The sequence below is a fragment of the Aptenodytes patagonicus genome, chromosome 26 (assembly GCF_965638725.1).
Source record: "Aptenodytes patagonicus chromosome 26, bAptPat1.pri.cur, whole genome shotgun sequence".
Classification (NCBI taxonomy): Eukaryota; Metazoa; Chordata; class Aves; order Sphenisciformes; family Spheniscidae; genus Aptenodytes; species Aptenodytes patagonicus.
Window position 1 is genome coordinate 1,624,093 of NC_134974.1, and position 17,347 is coordinate 1,641,439.

Sequence of the window (17,347 nt, forward strand, 5' to 3'; positions counted from 1 at the left end):
GCCCAGCTGAGTAATCGAGTCCCTCCAGAGAGGGCTTGGGGAGGACCATGCTATGCCATGCCCCACGCTACTTCACTGAGGGCAGGGTCTGCTTCATGGGCTAGCGCTTGTAATCCCAGGTTGCGAGGCGCGTGCTGGTGGTGCAGAGGACGCCAGGCATCGCCCTGCAGCAGCCTCAGGGCAGCTTTTCCTGCAAAGGCTCCTGCAGCAGGGCTGTGGTGAGGCATAAAAGCTGTCGCGGCCCCAGGCTTCCCTCACTTCACGTCCCAACCGTCTTGACTCGCCAGCCTCGGTAAGCTCCCAGCCCAGCTCCTGGCACCGGCCCACAAAGTGCATAGCCCAGTAGGGGCCAGCCTGGGTGCTGTTGGTGCTACCGAGTTGGGGATGAGAAAGGTCCCTGCCACTGCCGGGCTGAGGAAGGGCATTACTTGCAGGCAGTGTGGCCAGGACCACAAGGCAACACTGAGGACCTCCTTGGTGAGCACAGGGGTGGCCCTAGTGCCGGAGCACTGCAGGATGGGTGGCTTTGTCTGGGCTAGGTGCAAGTGGTGGTGGGAGGGTGCAGAAGCGCGGGGCTGGCATGTGGCAATGAGCTGGAGACATCATGGAGACGGTGCAGGGACGGGGTGGGAGGATGTTCACCGGGACCCCCACCTGGCTGGGAGCACTGCGGAGCCCTGTTCCTGCCAGCAGGTATCCTTAACCCAAGCTCTGCCTTGTCTTGCAGCTTCACCTCCTGAACTGAAGGATGTCCTGCTCCAGCCTGTGCGTCCCTTCCTGTGGGGTGGCCGCCCCGGCCCCACTGGCCAACAGCACCAACGAGCCCTGCGTGCGGCAGTGCCCTGACTCCACGGTGGTGATCCAGCCCCCGGCCTCGGTGGTCACCTTCCCCGGGCCCATCCTCAGCTCCTTCCCGCAGTACAGCGTTGTTGGCTCGGCGGGATTCCCCGGTGTTGGAGGGGGCTATGGCGGCACTTTTGGAGGCCGTGGCGGATTTGGAGGCTTAGGGGGCTATGGGGGGTATGGAGGCCTTGGAGGCTATGGGGGCTATGGGCTTTATGGGGGCTATGGAGCCTTTGGGGGTTGCGGATATGGTGGCTGGGGCCGAGGCCACAGGTACCTCAGTGGCAGCTGCGGGCCCTGCTAAGCCCCACACTGGGTCCGGCCACAGGCGAAGGAGAGCTCCGGAAAAGCCCCTGGCACATCCTGACATGTCGCCCAAAGGAAGGACGTCCCTTCAGCATTGCTGGGCTACGGAGCTTGGACGCCTCGCGCCTGCTTGGTGCCCAACTCTGCCTTCTTCCTGCCCCGCTTGAGCTTCACTCCAGGACTTGATGCCCCTTGATGACAGAGACCCGCGCTGGGTGCCGGCTCCTGCGGCACGCCTCATGCTCACTGTAGCTCTGCCCACTGCCGGGAGACAGGGGAAGGCCCTGGCCAGGGCCCTGCTCTTCTCCCAACTCCCTCCTCCCCTGGAACTGCAATAAAAGCTCTGTTGCATTGCAATGTCGACCCATGGTTTTTCTTCACCCTTCCTTCTTCTTTCTCACTTCCTTCAAACCTCAGGACGTGTCGGTCTGGGCTCCTTGATTCTCCCACGATAGTGCCCTTGGAGCATTTGGGCACTTTGCTCAGTGTGCTACAACTGATGATGACAGTCCCAGTCCCAGCTGGGTCTTGCAGAGCACATCCCACTGCGCTTCCTCTGCTCTCCCACCAGCAATAAACGCAATACTTTCTCAAAGCCCACTTTGAATACGTGAAAGTGCCATAGGTGTCTTGCAGAAGCTCTTCCAAATCCTCTGCAAAACCAGCATGCCTGGCCTCACCCCGCTCTTACTGGCTTGTTATTGGTCACATTTGGAGGTCCAGGGAAATGGAGGGACCACCACTGCCTGTACAGGGCTGCTGCCAGATGCGGGCCATGCCCCTGTGCCCATCTAGAGGTGGGGTGCACTGGGAAGGGGTAAGATAGGCACAGCGACCTTTCCCAAGTTTCCTCTCAGAGCCATGAAATGGCCATGGGCATCCAGTCACATGAGGGGCAAAGCTCTCTGAGCCGGAGGTTGGACTGCCTACCCTCCTGAGGTCCCTCCCTTCCCCCACTCTCTTCTGACCCTGTGATCCCAGCACTGCAAGGTGGTCTTGGACAGAGACAGTTCCGGCCAGAGCCATCAGGACGGGCAGTGTGGCAGCACGTTGGTCACTGTTGAGGAGCTCAGGAAAAGATGTCTCATCCACAACTGTGAACACAGGGGATGGGAAAAAAGGCAGCAAAATGGCAAGAGCAGGCATTCTTTTTTTCCACTGCCTGAACTGAAGCTTGCACGTCTTCTCTTCCCCTCGAGGATGTTTCCATCTCTGCCCGTCCCCACGTCTGGCCAGGTCCCCCTGCACTGACTCTCGGCCGTCCACCAGGTCGGGGCTCACGTGGTGTCCCCTGTGTGTCTGCTGAGGGCACAATGATGGACGGGGGTTCTGGTGACCCCGTCACGGCTGCTGTGAATGGGTGCTTTGCGGGTGTGTGGCAGTGTGAGCTTCTTTGTGGGCTGGTGTGTGAGGAAGGGCAGCAAAGGGCCAGCAAAATGTGGTCCAGAGCTCCGGGCTGTGGGAAGCTCTCCTGTCATTCCTGGGCAGAGCCGTGTCCCCAGGCAGCGGGTGGGTGACACAGGGAATGCCAGAAAGAGCTTCTGCTGAAGCAGTGGGGGCAAGACGGGGCCAAAAGTGCTCCAAGGAGCAGTGGAAGACAGAGGAAAGACAGGACGAGGAGGTGGTGCGGGGCTGCAGGAACGTGGAAGGGATGGAGGCAAGGCGGTGCCTGGGGGTTGCTCACCCTCTCCCCTGTTGACCCGTGGCCTCCCAAGTGGCTCTGAGCTGGACCTTTGCCCTTGGGGTGGCTCCATCGGCGTCCCAATCCCCACGGTCCTGGGGCTGCACGCAGCCCAATCGGAACGGCCAGGGTGAGCGGCAAAGTTACTGTGGGGCCCAAAAGCTCTTTTTGGGCTGCAGAGTGCAGGAGCCCAAAGTGGGGAAAAGACAGGGAGGGCAAAGAGGAAGAAGCTCTTGTTGAAGGAGATGAGCACAGCCCCTGCTGCAGGTGACCATCTGGTGTAAGGACGTGCTGCTGAGGGTAGGCAGGAGGAAGCGAGGCAGCTCCTGCAGGTCACCCTGGCGAGGCGCCGGGTGGATGCTGGCTAGGACAGCCCAGGGATCCCAGGCTGCCAGCTGGGATATTGGGTATGGAGGAAGGAAGAAGAAAAACCATGGGTCGACATTGCGATGCAACAGAGCTTTTATTGCAGTTCCAGGGGAGGAGGGAGTTGGGAGAAGAGCAGGGCCCTGGCCAGGGCCTTCCCCTGTCTCCCGGCAGTGGGCAGAGCTACAGTGAGCATGAGGCGTGCCGCAGGAGCCGGCACCCAGCGCGGGTCTGTATCATCAGGGGATAGCAAGTCCTGGAGTGAAGCTCAAGCGGGGCAGGAAGAAGGCAGAGTTGGGCACCAAGCAGGCGCGAGGCGTCCAAGCTCCATAGCCCAGCAATGCTGAAGGGACGTCCTTCCTTTGGGCGACATGTCAGGATGTGCCAGGGGCTTTTCCGGAGCTCTCCTTCGCCTGTGGCCGGACCCAGTGTGGGGCTTAGCAGGGCCCGCAGCTGCCACTGAGGTACCTGTGGCCTCGGCCCCAGCCACCATATCCGCAACCCCCAAAGGCTCCATAGCCCCCATAAAGCCCATAGCCCCCATAGCCTCCAAGGCCTCCATACCCCCCATAGCCCCCTAAGCCTCCAAATCCGCCACGGCCTCCAAAAGTGCCGCCATAGCCCCCTCCAACACCGGGGAATCCCGCCGAGCCAACAACGCTGTACTGCGGGAAGGAGCTGAGGATGGGCCCGGGGAAGGTGACCACCGAGGCCGGGGGCTGGATCACCACCGTGGAGTCAGGGCACTGCCGCACGCAGGGCTCGTTGGCGCTGTCGGCCAGTGGGGCCGGGGCGGCCACCCCACAGGAAGGGACGCACAGGCTGGAGCAGGACATCTTTCAGGCAGGCAAGGAGTCCTGGAAAAGGCACCGATGATTAGGCAAGGGTGCAGGGAAGGGGCTGTTTCGAGGGAGTCGGGGAGAGATCCCCAAGAGGCTTCCAAGAGCTGGACTTACCCGGGTGATCAGGAGAGTCAAGTGGAGGAAGCTGGATAGAGGGCTGCCAAGCCCTCAGCTCTTTTATACATGTCCCAGACTGCCCGGGGCATCGGCCAGAGGGGCGGTGGCAGAAACCCCGGGCAATGATGAAATCCAGCGGACAGGCTTCATGACAGAGATAGTGATGCGAGACAATTATATGCCTCCTCACTGGGGACACTGGCGTGTGAACGTGCCCTGGAGAGGATAGGGGTGATGGGAGGGACAGACCGTGACACATCATTACATGAAAGACAAGGTGCTGCTGCTGTAGCTGACCTGGTGGTACCAATAAACCCTGCTCTGCCCCTAATCCCCCCACTTTGCCTATGCGCAAGAGTCCTGAGCATCTTGCAGAAGTGCTTTGCAATCCTGTGCACAGCCATCACGCCTATCATTACCTTTCTTTTACAGGCTGGTAAACAGAGGCTTCGGAAGGTTGGCAAAGTCAGAAGCCATTCCACATGCTCGGGGTGGCTCCTAAGTGCCCACCATCTCCCAGCCCTGGCAAGGGTTGGGGGGCTCACAGGGGCTCGGGACATCCCTAAGCCTTGGCCATCTGCAGGCCCTTGCTGGGTATTTGGGGCTTGCAGGTCCCCTTGATGAAAACGCAAAGAGCAGACTGCCTGACATGCCGGTGCCTGCAGAGAATGTGGGCACGTGCAGCCTGCCTCGCTGCGGCTGCTCAGGCAGGCAGTCCTGGCACAGGTCTTGCTGCCCAGCTGAGTAATCGAGTCCCTCCAGAGAGGGCTTGGGGAGGACCATGCTATGCCATGCCCCACGCTACTTCACTGAGGGCAGGGTCTGCTTCATGGGCTAGCGCTTGTAATCCCAGGTTGCGAGGCGCGTGCTGGTGGTGCAGAGGACGCCAGGCATCGCCCTGCAGCAGCCTCAGGGCAGCTTTTCCTGCAAAGGCTCCTGCAGCAGGGCTGTGGTGAGGCATAAAAGCTGTCGCGGCCCCAGGCTTCCCTCACTTCACGTCCCAACCGTCTTGACTCGCCAGCCTCGGTAAGCTCCCAGCCCAGCTCCTGGCACCGGCCCACAAAGTGCATAGCCCAGTAGGGGCCAGCCTGGGTGCTGTTGGTGCTACCGAGTTGGGGATGAGAAAGGTCCCTGCCACTGCCGGGCTGAGGAAGGGCATTACTTGCAGGCAGTGTGGCCAGGACCACAAGGCAACACTGAGGACCTCCTTGGTGAGCACAGGGGTGGCCCTAGTGCCGGAGCACTGCAGGATGGGTGGCTTTGTCTGGGCTAGGTGCAAGTGGTGGTGGGAGGGTGCAGAAGCGCGGGGCTGGCATGTGGCAATGAGCTGGAGACATCATGGAGACGGTGCAGGGACGGGGTGGGAGGATGTTCACCGGGACCCCCACCTGGCTGGGAGCACTGCGGAGCCCTGTTCCTGCCAGCAGGTATCCTTAACCCAAGCTCTGCCTTGTCTTGCAGCTTCACCTCCTGAACTGAAGGATGTCCTGCTCCAGCCTGTGCGTCCCTTCCTGTGGGGTGGCCGCCCCGGCCCCACTGGCCAACAGCACCAACGAGCCCTGCGTGCGGCAGTGCCCTGACTCCACGGTGGTGATCCAGCCCCCGGCCTCGGTGGTCACCTTCCCCGGGCCCATCCTCAGCTCCTTCCCGCAGTACAGCGTTGTTGGCTCGGCGGGATTCCCCGGTGTTGGAGGGGGCTATGGCGGCACTTTTGGAGGCCGTGGCGGATTTGGAGGCTTAGGGGGCTATGGGGGGTATGGAGGCCTTGGAGGCTATGGGGGCTATGGGCTTTATGGGGGCTATGGAGCCTTTGGGGGTTGCGGATATGGTGGCTGGGGCCGAGGCCACAGGTACCTCAGTGGCAGCTGCGGGCCCTGCTAAGCCCCACACTGGGTCCGGCCACAGGCGAAGGAGAGCTCCGGAAAAGCCCCTGGCACATCCTGACATGTCGCCCAAAGGAAGGACGTCCCTTCAGCATTGCTGGGCTATGGAGCTTGGACGCCTCGCGCCTGCTTGGTGCCCAACTCTGCCTTCTTCCTGCCCCGCTTGAGCTTCACTCCAGGACTTGATGCCCCTTGATGACAGAGACCCGCGCTGGGTGCCGGCTCCTGCGGCACGCCTCATGCTCACTGTAGCTCTGCCCACTGCCGGGAGACAGGGGAAGGCCCTGGCCAGGGCCCTGCTCTTCTCCCAACTCCCTCCTCCCCTGGAACTGCAATAAAAGCTCTGTTGCATTGCAATGTCGACCCATGGTTTTTCTTCACCCTTCCTTCTTCTTTCTCACTTCCTTCAAACCTCAGGACGTGTCGGTCTGGGCTCCTTGATTCTCCCACGATAGTGCCCTTGGAGCATTTGGGCACTTTGCTCAGTGTGCTACAACTGATGATGACAGTCCCAGTCCCAGCTGGGTCTTGCAGAGCACATCCCACTGCGCTTCCTCTGCTCTCCCACCAGCAATAAACGCAATACTTTCTCAAAGCCCACTTTGAATACGTGAAAGTGCCATAGGTGTCTTGCAGAAGCTCTTCCAAATCCTCTGCAAAACCAGCATGCCTGGCCTCACCCCGCTCTTACTGGCTTGTTATTGGTCACATTTGGAGGTCCAGGGAAATGGAGGGACCACCACTGCCTGTACAGGGCTGCTGCCAGATGCGGGCCATGCCCCTGTGCCCATCTAGAGGTGGGGTGCACTGGGAAGGGGTAAGATAGGCACAGCGACCTTTCCCAAGTTTCCTCTCAGAGCCATGAAATGGCCATGGGCATCCAGTCACATGAGGGGCAAAGCTCTCTGAGCCGGAGGTTGGACTGCCTACCCTCCTGAGGTCCCTCCCTTCCCCCACTCTCTTCTGACCCTGTGATCCCAGCACTGCAAGGTGGTCTTGGACAGAGACAGTTCCGGCCAGAGCCATCAGGACGGGCAGTGTGGCAGCACGTTGGTCACTGTTGAGGAGCTCAGGAAAAGATGTCTCATCCACAACTGTGAACACAGGGGATGGGAAAAAAGGCAGCAAAATGGCAAGAGCAGGCATTCTTTTTTTCCACTGCCTGAACTGAAGCTTGCACGTCTTCTCTTCCCCTCGAGGATGTTTCCATCTCTGCCCGTCCCCACGTCTGGCCAGGTCCCCCTGCACTGACTCTCGGCCGTCCACCAGGTCGGGGCTCACGTGGTGTCCCCTGTGTGTCTGCTGAGGGCACAATGATGGACGGGGGTTCTGGTGACCCCGTCACGGCTGCTGTGAATGGGTGCTTTGCGGGTGTGTGGCAGTGTGAGCTTCTTTGTGGGCTGGTGTGTGAGGAAGGGCAGCAAAGGGCCAGCAAAATGTGGTCCAGAGCTCCGGGCTGTGGGAAGCTCTCCTGTCATTCCTGGGCAGAGCCGTGTCCCCAGGCAGCGGGTGGGTGACACAGGGAATGCCAGAAAGAGCTTCTGCTGAAGCAGTGGGGGCAAGACGGGGCCAAAAGTGCTCCAAGGAGCAGTGGAAGACAGAGGAAAGACAGGACGAGGAGGTGGTGCGGGGCTGCAGGAACGTGGAAGGGATGGAGGCAAGGCGGTGCCTGGGGGTTGCTCACCCTCTCCCCTGTTGACCCGTGGCCTCCCAAGTGGCTCTGAGCTGGACCTTTGCCCTTGGGGTGGCTCCATCGGCGTCCCAATCCCCACGGTCCTGGGGCTGCACGCAGCCCAATCGGAACGGCCAGGGTGAGCGGCAAAGTTACTGTGGGGCCCAAAAGCTCTTTTTGGGCTGCAGAGTGCAGGAGCCCAAAGTGGGGAGAAGACAGGGAGGGCAAAGAGGAAGAAGCTCTTGTTGAAGGAGATGAGCACGGCCCCTGCTGCAGGTGACCATCTGGTGTAAGGACGTGCTGCTGAGGGTAGGCAGGAGGAAGCGAGGCAGCTCCCGCAGGTCACCCTGGCGAGGCGCCGGGTGGATGCTGGCTAGGACAGCCCAGGGATCCCAGGCTGCCAGCTGGGATATTGGGTATGGAGGAAGGAAGAAGAAAAACCATGGGTCGACATTGCGATGCAACAGAGCTTTTATTGCAGTTCCAGGGGAGGAGGGAGTTGGGAGAAGAGCAGGGCCCTGGCCAGGGCCTTCCCCTGTCTCCCGGCAGTGGGCAGAGCTACAGTGAGCATGAGGCGTGCCGCAGGAGCCGGCACCCAGCGCGGGTCTCTGTCATCAAGGGGCATCAAGTCCTGGAGTGAAGCTCAAGCGGGGCAGGAAGAAGGCAGAGTTGGGCACCAAGCAGGTGCGAGGCGTCCAAGCTCCGTAGCCCAGCAATGCTGAAGGGACGTCCTTCCTTTGGGCGACATGTCAGGATGTGCCAGGGGCTTTTCCGGAGCTCTCCTTCGCCTGTGGCCGGACCCAGTGTGGGGCTTAGCAGGGCCCGCAGCTGCCACTGAGGTACCTGTGGCCTCGGCCCCAGCCACCATATCCGCAACCCCCAAAGGCTCCATAGCCCCCATAAAGCCCATAGCCCCCATAGCCTCCAAGGCCTCCATACCCCCCATAGCCCCCTAAGCCTCCAAATCCACCACGGCCTCCAAAAGTGCCGCCATAGCCCCCTCCAACACCGGGGAATCCCGCCGAGCCAACAACGCTGTACTGCGGGAAGGAGCTGAGGATGGGCCCGGGGAAGGTGACCACCGAGGCCGGGGGCTGGATCACCACCGTGGAGTCAGGGCACTGCCGCACGCAGGGCTCGTTGGCGCTGTCGGCCAGTGGGGCCGGGGCGGCCACCCCACAGGAAGGGACGCACAGGCTGGAGCAGGACATCCTTCAGTTCAGGAGGTGAAGCTGCAAGACAAGGCAGAGCTCTGGCTCAGTGCAAGGCCTGATCCCAAATCCCTCCTGGCTCTCTTGCGCTTGGAACCTGTGTCCCAGGACATGCTCTGGATGACCTCAGGCAGTCAGAGCAAAAACACGTTCCAGAGTTGAAATGCTGGTTTAGACCCCTTGCTCCCCTCATGCTCCCTGGTTCTTGCTCGCCCATGGGAGTGAGGAAAAACTCCCTCATCCAAAGCAGATGGAAAATCACCGAGCTCCCAAAGGACTTGAGTCCATTGGTAAACTCAGGGCATGGTACCTACCAGTTCAATTTTCCATCCTTTCCACAGCTCTGAAACAGTCCCGTCACATCCTAACTATGCACTACGAAAGAGTGGTGGAGCCCAGAGCAAAAGGTACCTTGAGAAAGCCACGGCTGAGGAAGGAAAGATGGACGTAAGGCTTGGACTTACCACAGTGATCAGGAGAGTCAAGTGGAGGAAGCTGGATAGAGGGCTGCCGAGCCCTCAGCTCTTTTATACATGTCCCAGACTGCCCCGGGCATCGACCAAGGGGGCGGTTGCAAAAACCCCGGTTAATTATGACATCAAGCAGACAAGCTTCACGACACAGATAGTGATGTGAGACAATTATATGCCTCCTCACTGGGGACACTGGCGTGCAAATGTGCCCTGGAGAAGAAAGAGGTGATGGGAGGGACAGACCGTGACACATCATTGCATGAAAGACGAGGCGCTGCTGTAGCTGAACTTGTGGCACCAATAAACCCTGCTCTGCCCCTAATCCCTCACTTTGCTTACATGGAAGAATCCTGAGCATCTCGCAGAAGATTGCTGTGCCCAACCACGCCACACTCAGCAGCAGTCCAGCCACGCACTCAGAGCCAGCACTGCCCAGCACACCTGTGCCCATGGGGAGCGTGGCCATGTGCAGCCGGGCTCTCCGTGGGTGCTTGGCCAGCCTCTCCTGGCACAGCCCTCAATGCCCAGCTAGGTAATCGAGTTCCCCCAGAGAGGGCTCGGGGAGGACCATGCTCACAGACACGTAGCTGAGGGAGCTGAGAGTGTCTTGGTCCTGTTCCTGCCCTCCTGCTCGTCCACATACGTCCCCCCTCTCAGAGGTATCCCATGGTCTATCCCACTGCCGTGCCTATTGCATCTCTACCAGCCCCCTGTTCATTTGCAGTTTTGCCACGCATGGGGCCCGTCTCCACTGCTCTTTGCATGGCTGTCAAGTGAAATTGGGACCAAAAATCCCAATGTCCTCCTGAGCCTTAGAGGTTGGCAATTAGTAGAGATGTCTGTGGACTCCAAGACCGTGAGATGCACAGCTGTTGCTGGCATTCGGAGATGGTGGGCATTTGGAAGTCACCCCAAGCATGTGGAATGGCTTCTCCCTCTGCCCAACCTCCTGGTGCCTCTGTTTACCAGCCTGTAAAAGGGAGGTAATGACAGGCGTGATGGCTGTGCACAGGATTGCAAAGCACTTCTGCAAGATGCTCAGGACTCTTGCGCATAGGCAAAGTAGGAGGATTGGGGACAGAATCGGGTTTATTGGTGTTGTGTGGTCAGCTACAGCAGCAGCACCTTGTCTTTCATGTAATGATGTGTCACGGTCTGTCCCTCCCATCACCCCTATCCTCTCCAGGGCACGTTCACACGCCAGTGTCCCCAGTGAGGAGGCATATAATTGTCTCGCATCACTATCTCTGTCATGAAGCCTGTCCGCTGGATTTCATCATTGCCCGGGGTTTCTGCCACCGCCCCTCTGGCCGATGCCCCGGGCAGTCTGGGACATGTATAAAAGAGCTGAGGGCTTGGCAGCCCTCTATCCAGCTTCCTCCACTTGACTCTCCTGATCACCCGGGTAAGTCCAGCTCTTGGAAGCCTCTTGGGGATCTCTCCCCGACTCCCTCGAAACAGCCCCTTCCCTGCACCCTTGCCTAATCATCGGTGCCTTTTCCAGGACTCCTTGCCTGCCTGAAAGATGTCCTGCTCCAGCCTGTGCGTCCCTTCCTGTGGGGTGGCCGCCCCGGCCCCACTGGCCAACAGCGCCAACGAGCCCTGCGTGCGGCAGTGCCCTGACTCCACGGTGGTGATCCAGCCCCCGGCCTCGGTGGTCACCTTCCCCGGGCCCATCCTCAGCTCCTTCCCGCAGTACAGCGTTGTTGGCTCGGCGGGATTCCCCGGTGTTGGAGGGGGCTATGGCGGCACTTTTGGAGGCCGTGGCGGATTTGGAGGCTTAGGGGGCTATGGGGGGTATGGAGGCCTTGGAGGCTATGGGGGCTATGGGCTTTATGGGGGCTATGGAGCCTTTGGGGGTTGCGGATATGGTGGCTGGGGCCGAGGCCACGGGTACCTCAGTGGCAGCTGCGGGCCCTGCTAAGCCCCAAATATCCATGGAGTTCAGGGCTGCATCTGCCCTCGGTCTCCACAAGTAGCACCTCTTGTCTTCTACCACCAGATGAAGAACAAAGCTTTCAGCCCCTCTTTAGGCTGTGGCAAAGCAGCTACTTGAACTTTATGGTCCTTGCTTATTTGCACAGAGTAACCTTGCAGATCTTCAGCTGGCCATTTTAGGTTTTCCAGCACTGCCTCCAACAGCTTCCCTCTATCTGCGATACAACGAAGCTGTACTCATCCTCGGATGTTTGTGTCTCCTGCTCTGCCCAGCTCTCAGACTCCCATCCTGCAACAGGAGGTGGGCTTCTTTGGAGTGGAGCCCTGGGTTGTGCCTTGCTGCAGCCTTATGATTTTCATTTTTCCAAGTCGTTGTTTCTGTGTTGTTTTGTTTCCTGCTGACACTGTCTATTGCATTTTTCATCCCAATTAAAGAATCCACGTTGCATCAATGACTTGGCTTTTGATCCATTTGCATGTGTTTGCTCTTCTGATTTTCAGCGTTGGCCAGGAATATGTTGGTAATGAAGCTCAAGCCACAGGGTTTAATATCAGATGGCACGTGGGTTAGTGAACAGTGTTTGTGAAAGGTTCAACAGATTGTGATAGACACCCTTGTGTTGTAGCATACAACAGATACAAACAAGCTATTAGACCCATCGTAAGGGACAGCTTTTGAAGGAAAAAAAGTCAGTGAATTTATTTGTTACTTTGTGGTCCTTTTCTCAAGCAGAAATATACGATGTCTTCACATTTTTCCACGCTACATAGTCTGAGAAGTTCAAAGCACTTCTCAGACACTCGTAACTATTTTATAATTTTATAGTGTGTTATTACTGTATTAAAAGCTTGCTGCTCTTTTCAGGTGCTTTATTATTGAGTAATAGTCACTTCAAAAGTATATGTTGAGACATTTCGATATATGCTTTAGTCAGAATGTGATTTTATAGCCTTCAAATTTTTCATTCAAATGTGTCTGTACAAATGACCATGATAGACCCTACAATTAGTTACTTTGCCTTCTCATCCCAGAAATTTGGATTTCTTTCTAGTCTTATCTTTAGATTTCCTGGAGTGGAAGAAACATGTATGTGTGTGGCATTCCATGAATTTCTAACTCTTTCTTTTAACTAGGTCTCCTGTTAAAGCAGCTAAGTCCATAAACAGTCTGTAGAACTACTGAGGAATTAGCAATTATTTTAAGCTAACATTGTCTCTTACTTGTGCACTCTGAGACACTTAATACTTTCCAGTTTTTACTCAGTAACTTATTCATAACTTTCCAGATTTTGTTTAATAGATTTAGCTAATGAAAAATTGAAATGATGACCAGTTCCAGCTAAATTTGTAGACCTTAATGTCAAGATACATGTTGAACAGCAACATCCACTGTGCTTCTGTAGGGAACATGTCAGGCACCAACATCATAGAATCATAGAATCATAGAATCATTGAGGTTGGAAAAGACCTCTAAGATCATCGAGTCCAACCGTCAACCCAACACCACCAGGCCCACTAAACCATGTCCCTAAGCGCCTCATCTACACGTCTTTTAAATACCTCCAGGGATGGGGACTCCACCACTTCCCTGGGCAGCCTGTTCCAATGTTTCACCACTCTTTCAGTAAAGACATTTTTCCTTACATCCAATCTAAACCTCCCCTGCCGCAACTTGAGGCCATTTCCTCTCGTCCTATCACTTGTTACTTCGGAGAAAAGACCAACACTCACCTCGCTACAACCTCCTTTCAGGGAGTTGTAGAGAGCGATGAGGTCTCCCCTCAGCCTCCTCTTCTCCAGGCTAAACAACCCCAGTTCCCTCAGCCGCTCCTCATAAGACTTGTTCTCCAGACCCCTCACCAGCCTCGTTGCCCTTCTCTGGACACGCTCCAGCACCTCAACGTCCTTCTTGTAGTGAGGGGCCCAAAACTGAACACAGTATTCGAGGTGCGGCCTCACCAGGGCCGAGTACAGGGGCACGATCACTTCCCTACTCCTGCTGGCCACACTCTTTCTGATACAGGCCAGGATGCCATTGGCCTTCTTGGCCGCCTGGGCACACTGCCGGCTCATGTTCAGCCGGCTGTCGACCAACACCCCCAGGTCCTTTTCTGCCAGGCAGCTTTCCAGCCACTCTTCCCCAAGCCTGTAGCGCTGCATGGGGTTGTTGTGGCCGAAGTGCAGGACCCGGCACTTGGCCTTGTTGAACCTCATACAGTTGGCCTGGGCCCATCCATCCAGCCTGTCCAGGTCCCTCTGCAGAGCCTTCCTACCCTCGAGCAGATCAACACTCCCACCCAACTTGGTGTCGTCTGCAAACTTACTGAGGGTGCACTCAATCCCCTCATCCAGATCATCAATAAAGATATTGAACAAGACCGGCCCCAAAACTGAGCCCTGGGGAACACCGCTCGTGACCGGCTGCCAACTGGATTGAACTCCATTCACCACAACTCTCTGGGCCCGGCCGTCCAGCCAGTTTTTGACCCAGCGCAGAGTCCACCTGTCTAAGCCGTGAGCCGCCAGCTTCTCGAGGAGAATGCTGTGGGAGACGGTGTCAAAGGCCTTGCTGAAGTCCAGGTAGACCACATCCACAGCCTTTCCCTCATCCACTAGGCGGGTCACCTGGTCATAGAAGGAGATCAGGTTGGTCAAGCAGGACCTGCCTTTCATGAATCCGTGCTGGCTAGGCCTGATGCCCTGGTTGTCCCGCTCATGCCTTGTGAGCGCCCTCAAGATGAGCTGCTCCATAATCTTCCCCGGCACCAAGGTCAGGCTGACAGGCCTGTAGTTCCCCGGATCCTCCTTCCGGCCCTTCTTGTGGATGGGCATCACATTGGCAAACCTCCACATCGGTGAGTGCTTTCCTAGGAACAAAGCTCCTCAGAAGCCATGAGAAAACTTCATCCTGAAAGTTGCTGGAAGCGTAACCCACAGCTTTACTTGCAAAGCTTTTCAAGAATTTTGTACTTGCATTTTGTATTGTAGCACAATTGAGCTCTGTTCCTCTTGTGAGACTGCCCTCAAAGTGCCTCTGTGTGTGTTCAAAGGATAGCAATTACATTCACAATAAGGGTTCTAGGGTTTAATAGGGCTTTCAAAGCACTTCACTGGCTGTTTTATGCCTAGACTGTGTTACAGCATCATACTATTAAGAGGTTACTACTCAGAGGTACTTCAGTCATGAACAATAGAGTCACTTTAGACTTGCGTCAAGTGATCTCACCCTAATAACAACTGTGTGATTGTGCAGCCTGGGAACTTCACGCCATTTCATTGTCATCCAGATGAAGCCTTGCAGTAACACCTGCAAACACTTGTTCTTAGCAGCACTTAATAAGGTGAACAGAAAGTGTGCTATTTTCTGCTCTGTAACAGATCAGGTCTCTAGATCCAGAAAGCATCCCAGACATTGCCAGCACAAAAGCACTTAAGAAAGAGGTATTTTCTTCCAACTTCTTGGCTTATTCCCCAGTTAAATTGGGTTTTCCTGCAGGCAGTCTGTGCATTTACAAATCACTAAGATGTGGTGCCGTTATGTCCGATGTCTGCACACGCACTGTGATGCTAAGGCAAATTTAAAAGAATATTTCAAAATCCTTCCTAGGAAATTCCAGAATGGGTGACTTCATTTTCTGAGATACTACTGGGTTGTTAGTTTGCAAAATGTGTGCTCAGGTTCAGCTGACATTCATAAAGCTACAGGGTGCAGTGTGTCTCTGTAAAACATATCAAGCAAGGGACAAAAATCTGGGTACATCCAAGTCAGAAAAAGAAAATCAGGGACACGTAGTGATGCTGTAACATTTTTAATAAGAATAAAGCTCACAATCACAATCTAAAATAATACAGAAAGCAGAAGCAGAAAGAATAAGTACTGAGATTAATTTATATCTGCAGAAAATCTCCTGGTTTCATTGGTATCATTTTTGCTGCTACAGCTGTAGCATTTGACTATCAATTTCCATTTTCAAATTTTTCCACTTGCATTAAGTCCAATGAAACAAATCAGATCAGATGATTTACTGTTCTTTGGTATAGCTTCAAAAGCAGTTAAGTCAGAAACATATCCATAGGAAGGCTAGTACAGGTAGACTCTAGATTTCATTAAAGTTAGCTGGGAAAGAGCTATAAATGAGTTAAGAAGTTGTTTACCCATGTTAACCCATGTGAAGCCCAGCTTCCTTTACACCACCAAACCCATGTAGGGTTAAGAAGTCAGTAGGGAAAAAAGAAGACAAAACATTTTGGAAGAACATTGAAGAAGTTTTACAGAAACACTGAGCTCTCCAAAATACTATGGCTTTCAGTCACAGTCCTGGACTCAGAGCTTCTGCAAACCCCCACCCTAACAGCAGCCATGAATTCGGTAATTAATTCTCAGTCCTCGTTTCGCATTAAATCCTTCTGGATTTAGCAGGGGTAGCAGGGGTAGCAGCTCCCATAGCTGTATCTACGGGTGTAGGAAGTACAGCAGGGGTAGCAGCAGCGGGAGCTGTATGAGGGGTAGCTGTCCAATTGACGGTACAGACACCCGTAGCCCTGGTAGCCGCAGTCCCTCCCCAAGTCACAGGGCCGGTAGTTGTACACGGTCCCGTAGTTGCAGGGATAGTAGCAGGTGTCCTCACACTGGTTCTGGAAGCAGTAAGTCATCTTGGTGCGATGGAGGGAGGCAAGCCTAAAACACCACAGGGAAGAAAAAGCCTGTAGGCAATGCTCCCAACAGCAAATAAATCTCAAATAAATGCAGCAAGCATGCAAGGAGGGAAGAGAGAGCCAGCAAACCCAGGCGCTCTGCCCGACACCCTCTGTGCTCATCTATTGTTCTATCCTGATTTTTAGTGCCAGGTCTTCCCCCTAATCCTCTGTCCTGACCAGCCTTTCTGAGCTTTCCTGCACAGCCCCACTGGCTGCACCCATGGATCATGATGGGAAACGGCATTGTGAACCGCGACGCCTGTGTCAAAAGGGAGCCGTCAGGAAATAAACTGGAAAATCCTTCGTAGCCATACTGAGATAAAGACTTAAAGGGAAAAGAGGGATACACGCAGGATTGACACAGTTTCAAACACTCAAATATTAATGAAAATCCAGGGAGGAAAGAATATCTTGCATATAAATAATTCTCATCAAATCACAACCTTAATTCCCAATGCATTAATCTACAGCACTTGTAGATTAGTAACTGGGGGGGAAAGAGGGGGAAAATAGTATCAAATACATCTTTTCATTATTCACTAGGTTTTCTAAATCTACTCTGACTTACCCACTTCTGCAAGGAGAATAAGGCAGGAGAAGCGAATGCATTATTCTCAGCCGCGCAGGTTTTTATAGAGCACCCAGTCCCGCCCAGGGCGTGAAAGGCGTGTCTGCGCCCCGGGTCGGCTCCAATTACCAAACACATTTTGCTTCCCTCGTGACTACTTCTCATTGATATACTGGTTCTCCACAGGGTTTCTGATTATTGGTCTGGCACTGTGACACTCAGGCTACACCCTCCAGGTTTCTTTCATCTCAAAACTATATAGGGCAATTAAGCCTTGGTATCATCATGCTGAATTCACTTCTTCAGTACGGCAACAAGTCAACAGAATATGCGAAGACGTACGAATTACCAAACATGACATTTTTGGAAGACCAACCTCACCGTGCATGTTGGCCCATGCACTTTGTTGTACATTTTTTTTCTGAAATACCTGTGGAAGAGGTAACCTCTCCTTTTCATGTATTTTATAATTTTAATGACACGTGAAACAGCATGTTCTTACCAATGCCTTCCAACATTTCCTGTGACTAGCAAAGGGGGAAAGACCATTTCTTTGATTTGATGCCGTCATGCAATAGGATATTGCTCTGCTGATTGATTCACCTAGAAAATTGGCCTATAAGCATTAAAATTGTATGTATATGATGCATTTTTAGAGAAAAAACTTTCAGAGACCCAATTCTGAAGCTATAAATTACAACCTTAATAAAGCATAGAAACAGCATAACCTGATATACATTTTTAGAAAC

The 17,347-nt window shown here is 54.9% G+C and overlaps 5 protein-coding genes across 5 annotated transcripts; 3 read left to right on the forward strand and 2 right to left on the reverse strand.

Annotated features, from left to right (window-relative positions):
* Nucleotides 1-748: 748 nt before the first annotated feature.
* LOC143171073 (claw keratin-like) lies at nt 749-1,484 on the forward strand. The gene has a single exon (XM_076359830.1). It carries the CDS (start codon nt 749-751, stop codon nt 1,145-1,147), a length of 399 nt encoding a protein of 132 aa, XP_076215945.1. The 3' UTR covers nt 1,148-1,484.
* A 2,081-nt stretch (nt 1,485-3,565) lies between these two features.
* On the reverse strand, nt 3,566-4,032 carry LOC143171100 (claw keratin-like). The gene has a single exon (XM_076359863.1). The coding sequence runs from the start codon at nt 4,030-4,032 to the stop codon at nt 3,634-3,636; it is 399 nt and encodes a 132-aa protein (XP_076215978.1). The 3' UTR covers nt 3,566-3,633.
* Nucleotides 4,033-5,637: 1,605 nt separating this feature from the next.
* LOC143171095 (claw keratin-like) lies at nt 5,638-6,112 on the forward strand. The gene has a single exon (XM_076359857.1). It carries the CDS (start codon nt 5,638-5,640, stop codon nt 6,034-6,036), a length of 399 nt encoding a protein of 132 aa, XP_076215972.1. The 3' UTR covers nt 6,037-6,112.
* A 2,342-nt stretch (nt 6,113-8,454) lies between these two features.
* On the reverse strand, nt 8,455-8,921 carry LOC143171103 (claw keratin-like). Its single transcript, XM_076359866.1, has one exon. It carries the CDS (start codon nt 8,919-8,921, stop codon nt 8,523-8,525), a length of 399 nt encoding a protein of 132 aa, XP_076215981.1. The 3' UTR covers nt 8,455-8,522.
* Nucleotides 8,922-10,919: 1,998 nt separating this feature from the next.
* Nucleotides 10,920-11,318, forward strand: LOC143171109 (claw keratin-like). Its single transcript, XM_076359873.1, has one exon. The coding sequence runs from the start codon at nt 10,920-10,922 to the stop codon at nt 11,316-11,318; it is 399 nt and encodes a 132-aa protein (XP_076215988.1).
* Nucleotides 11,319-17,347: the final 6,029 nt, after the last annotated feature.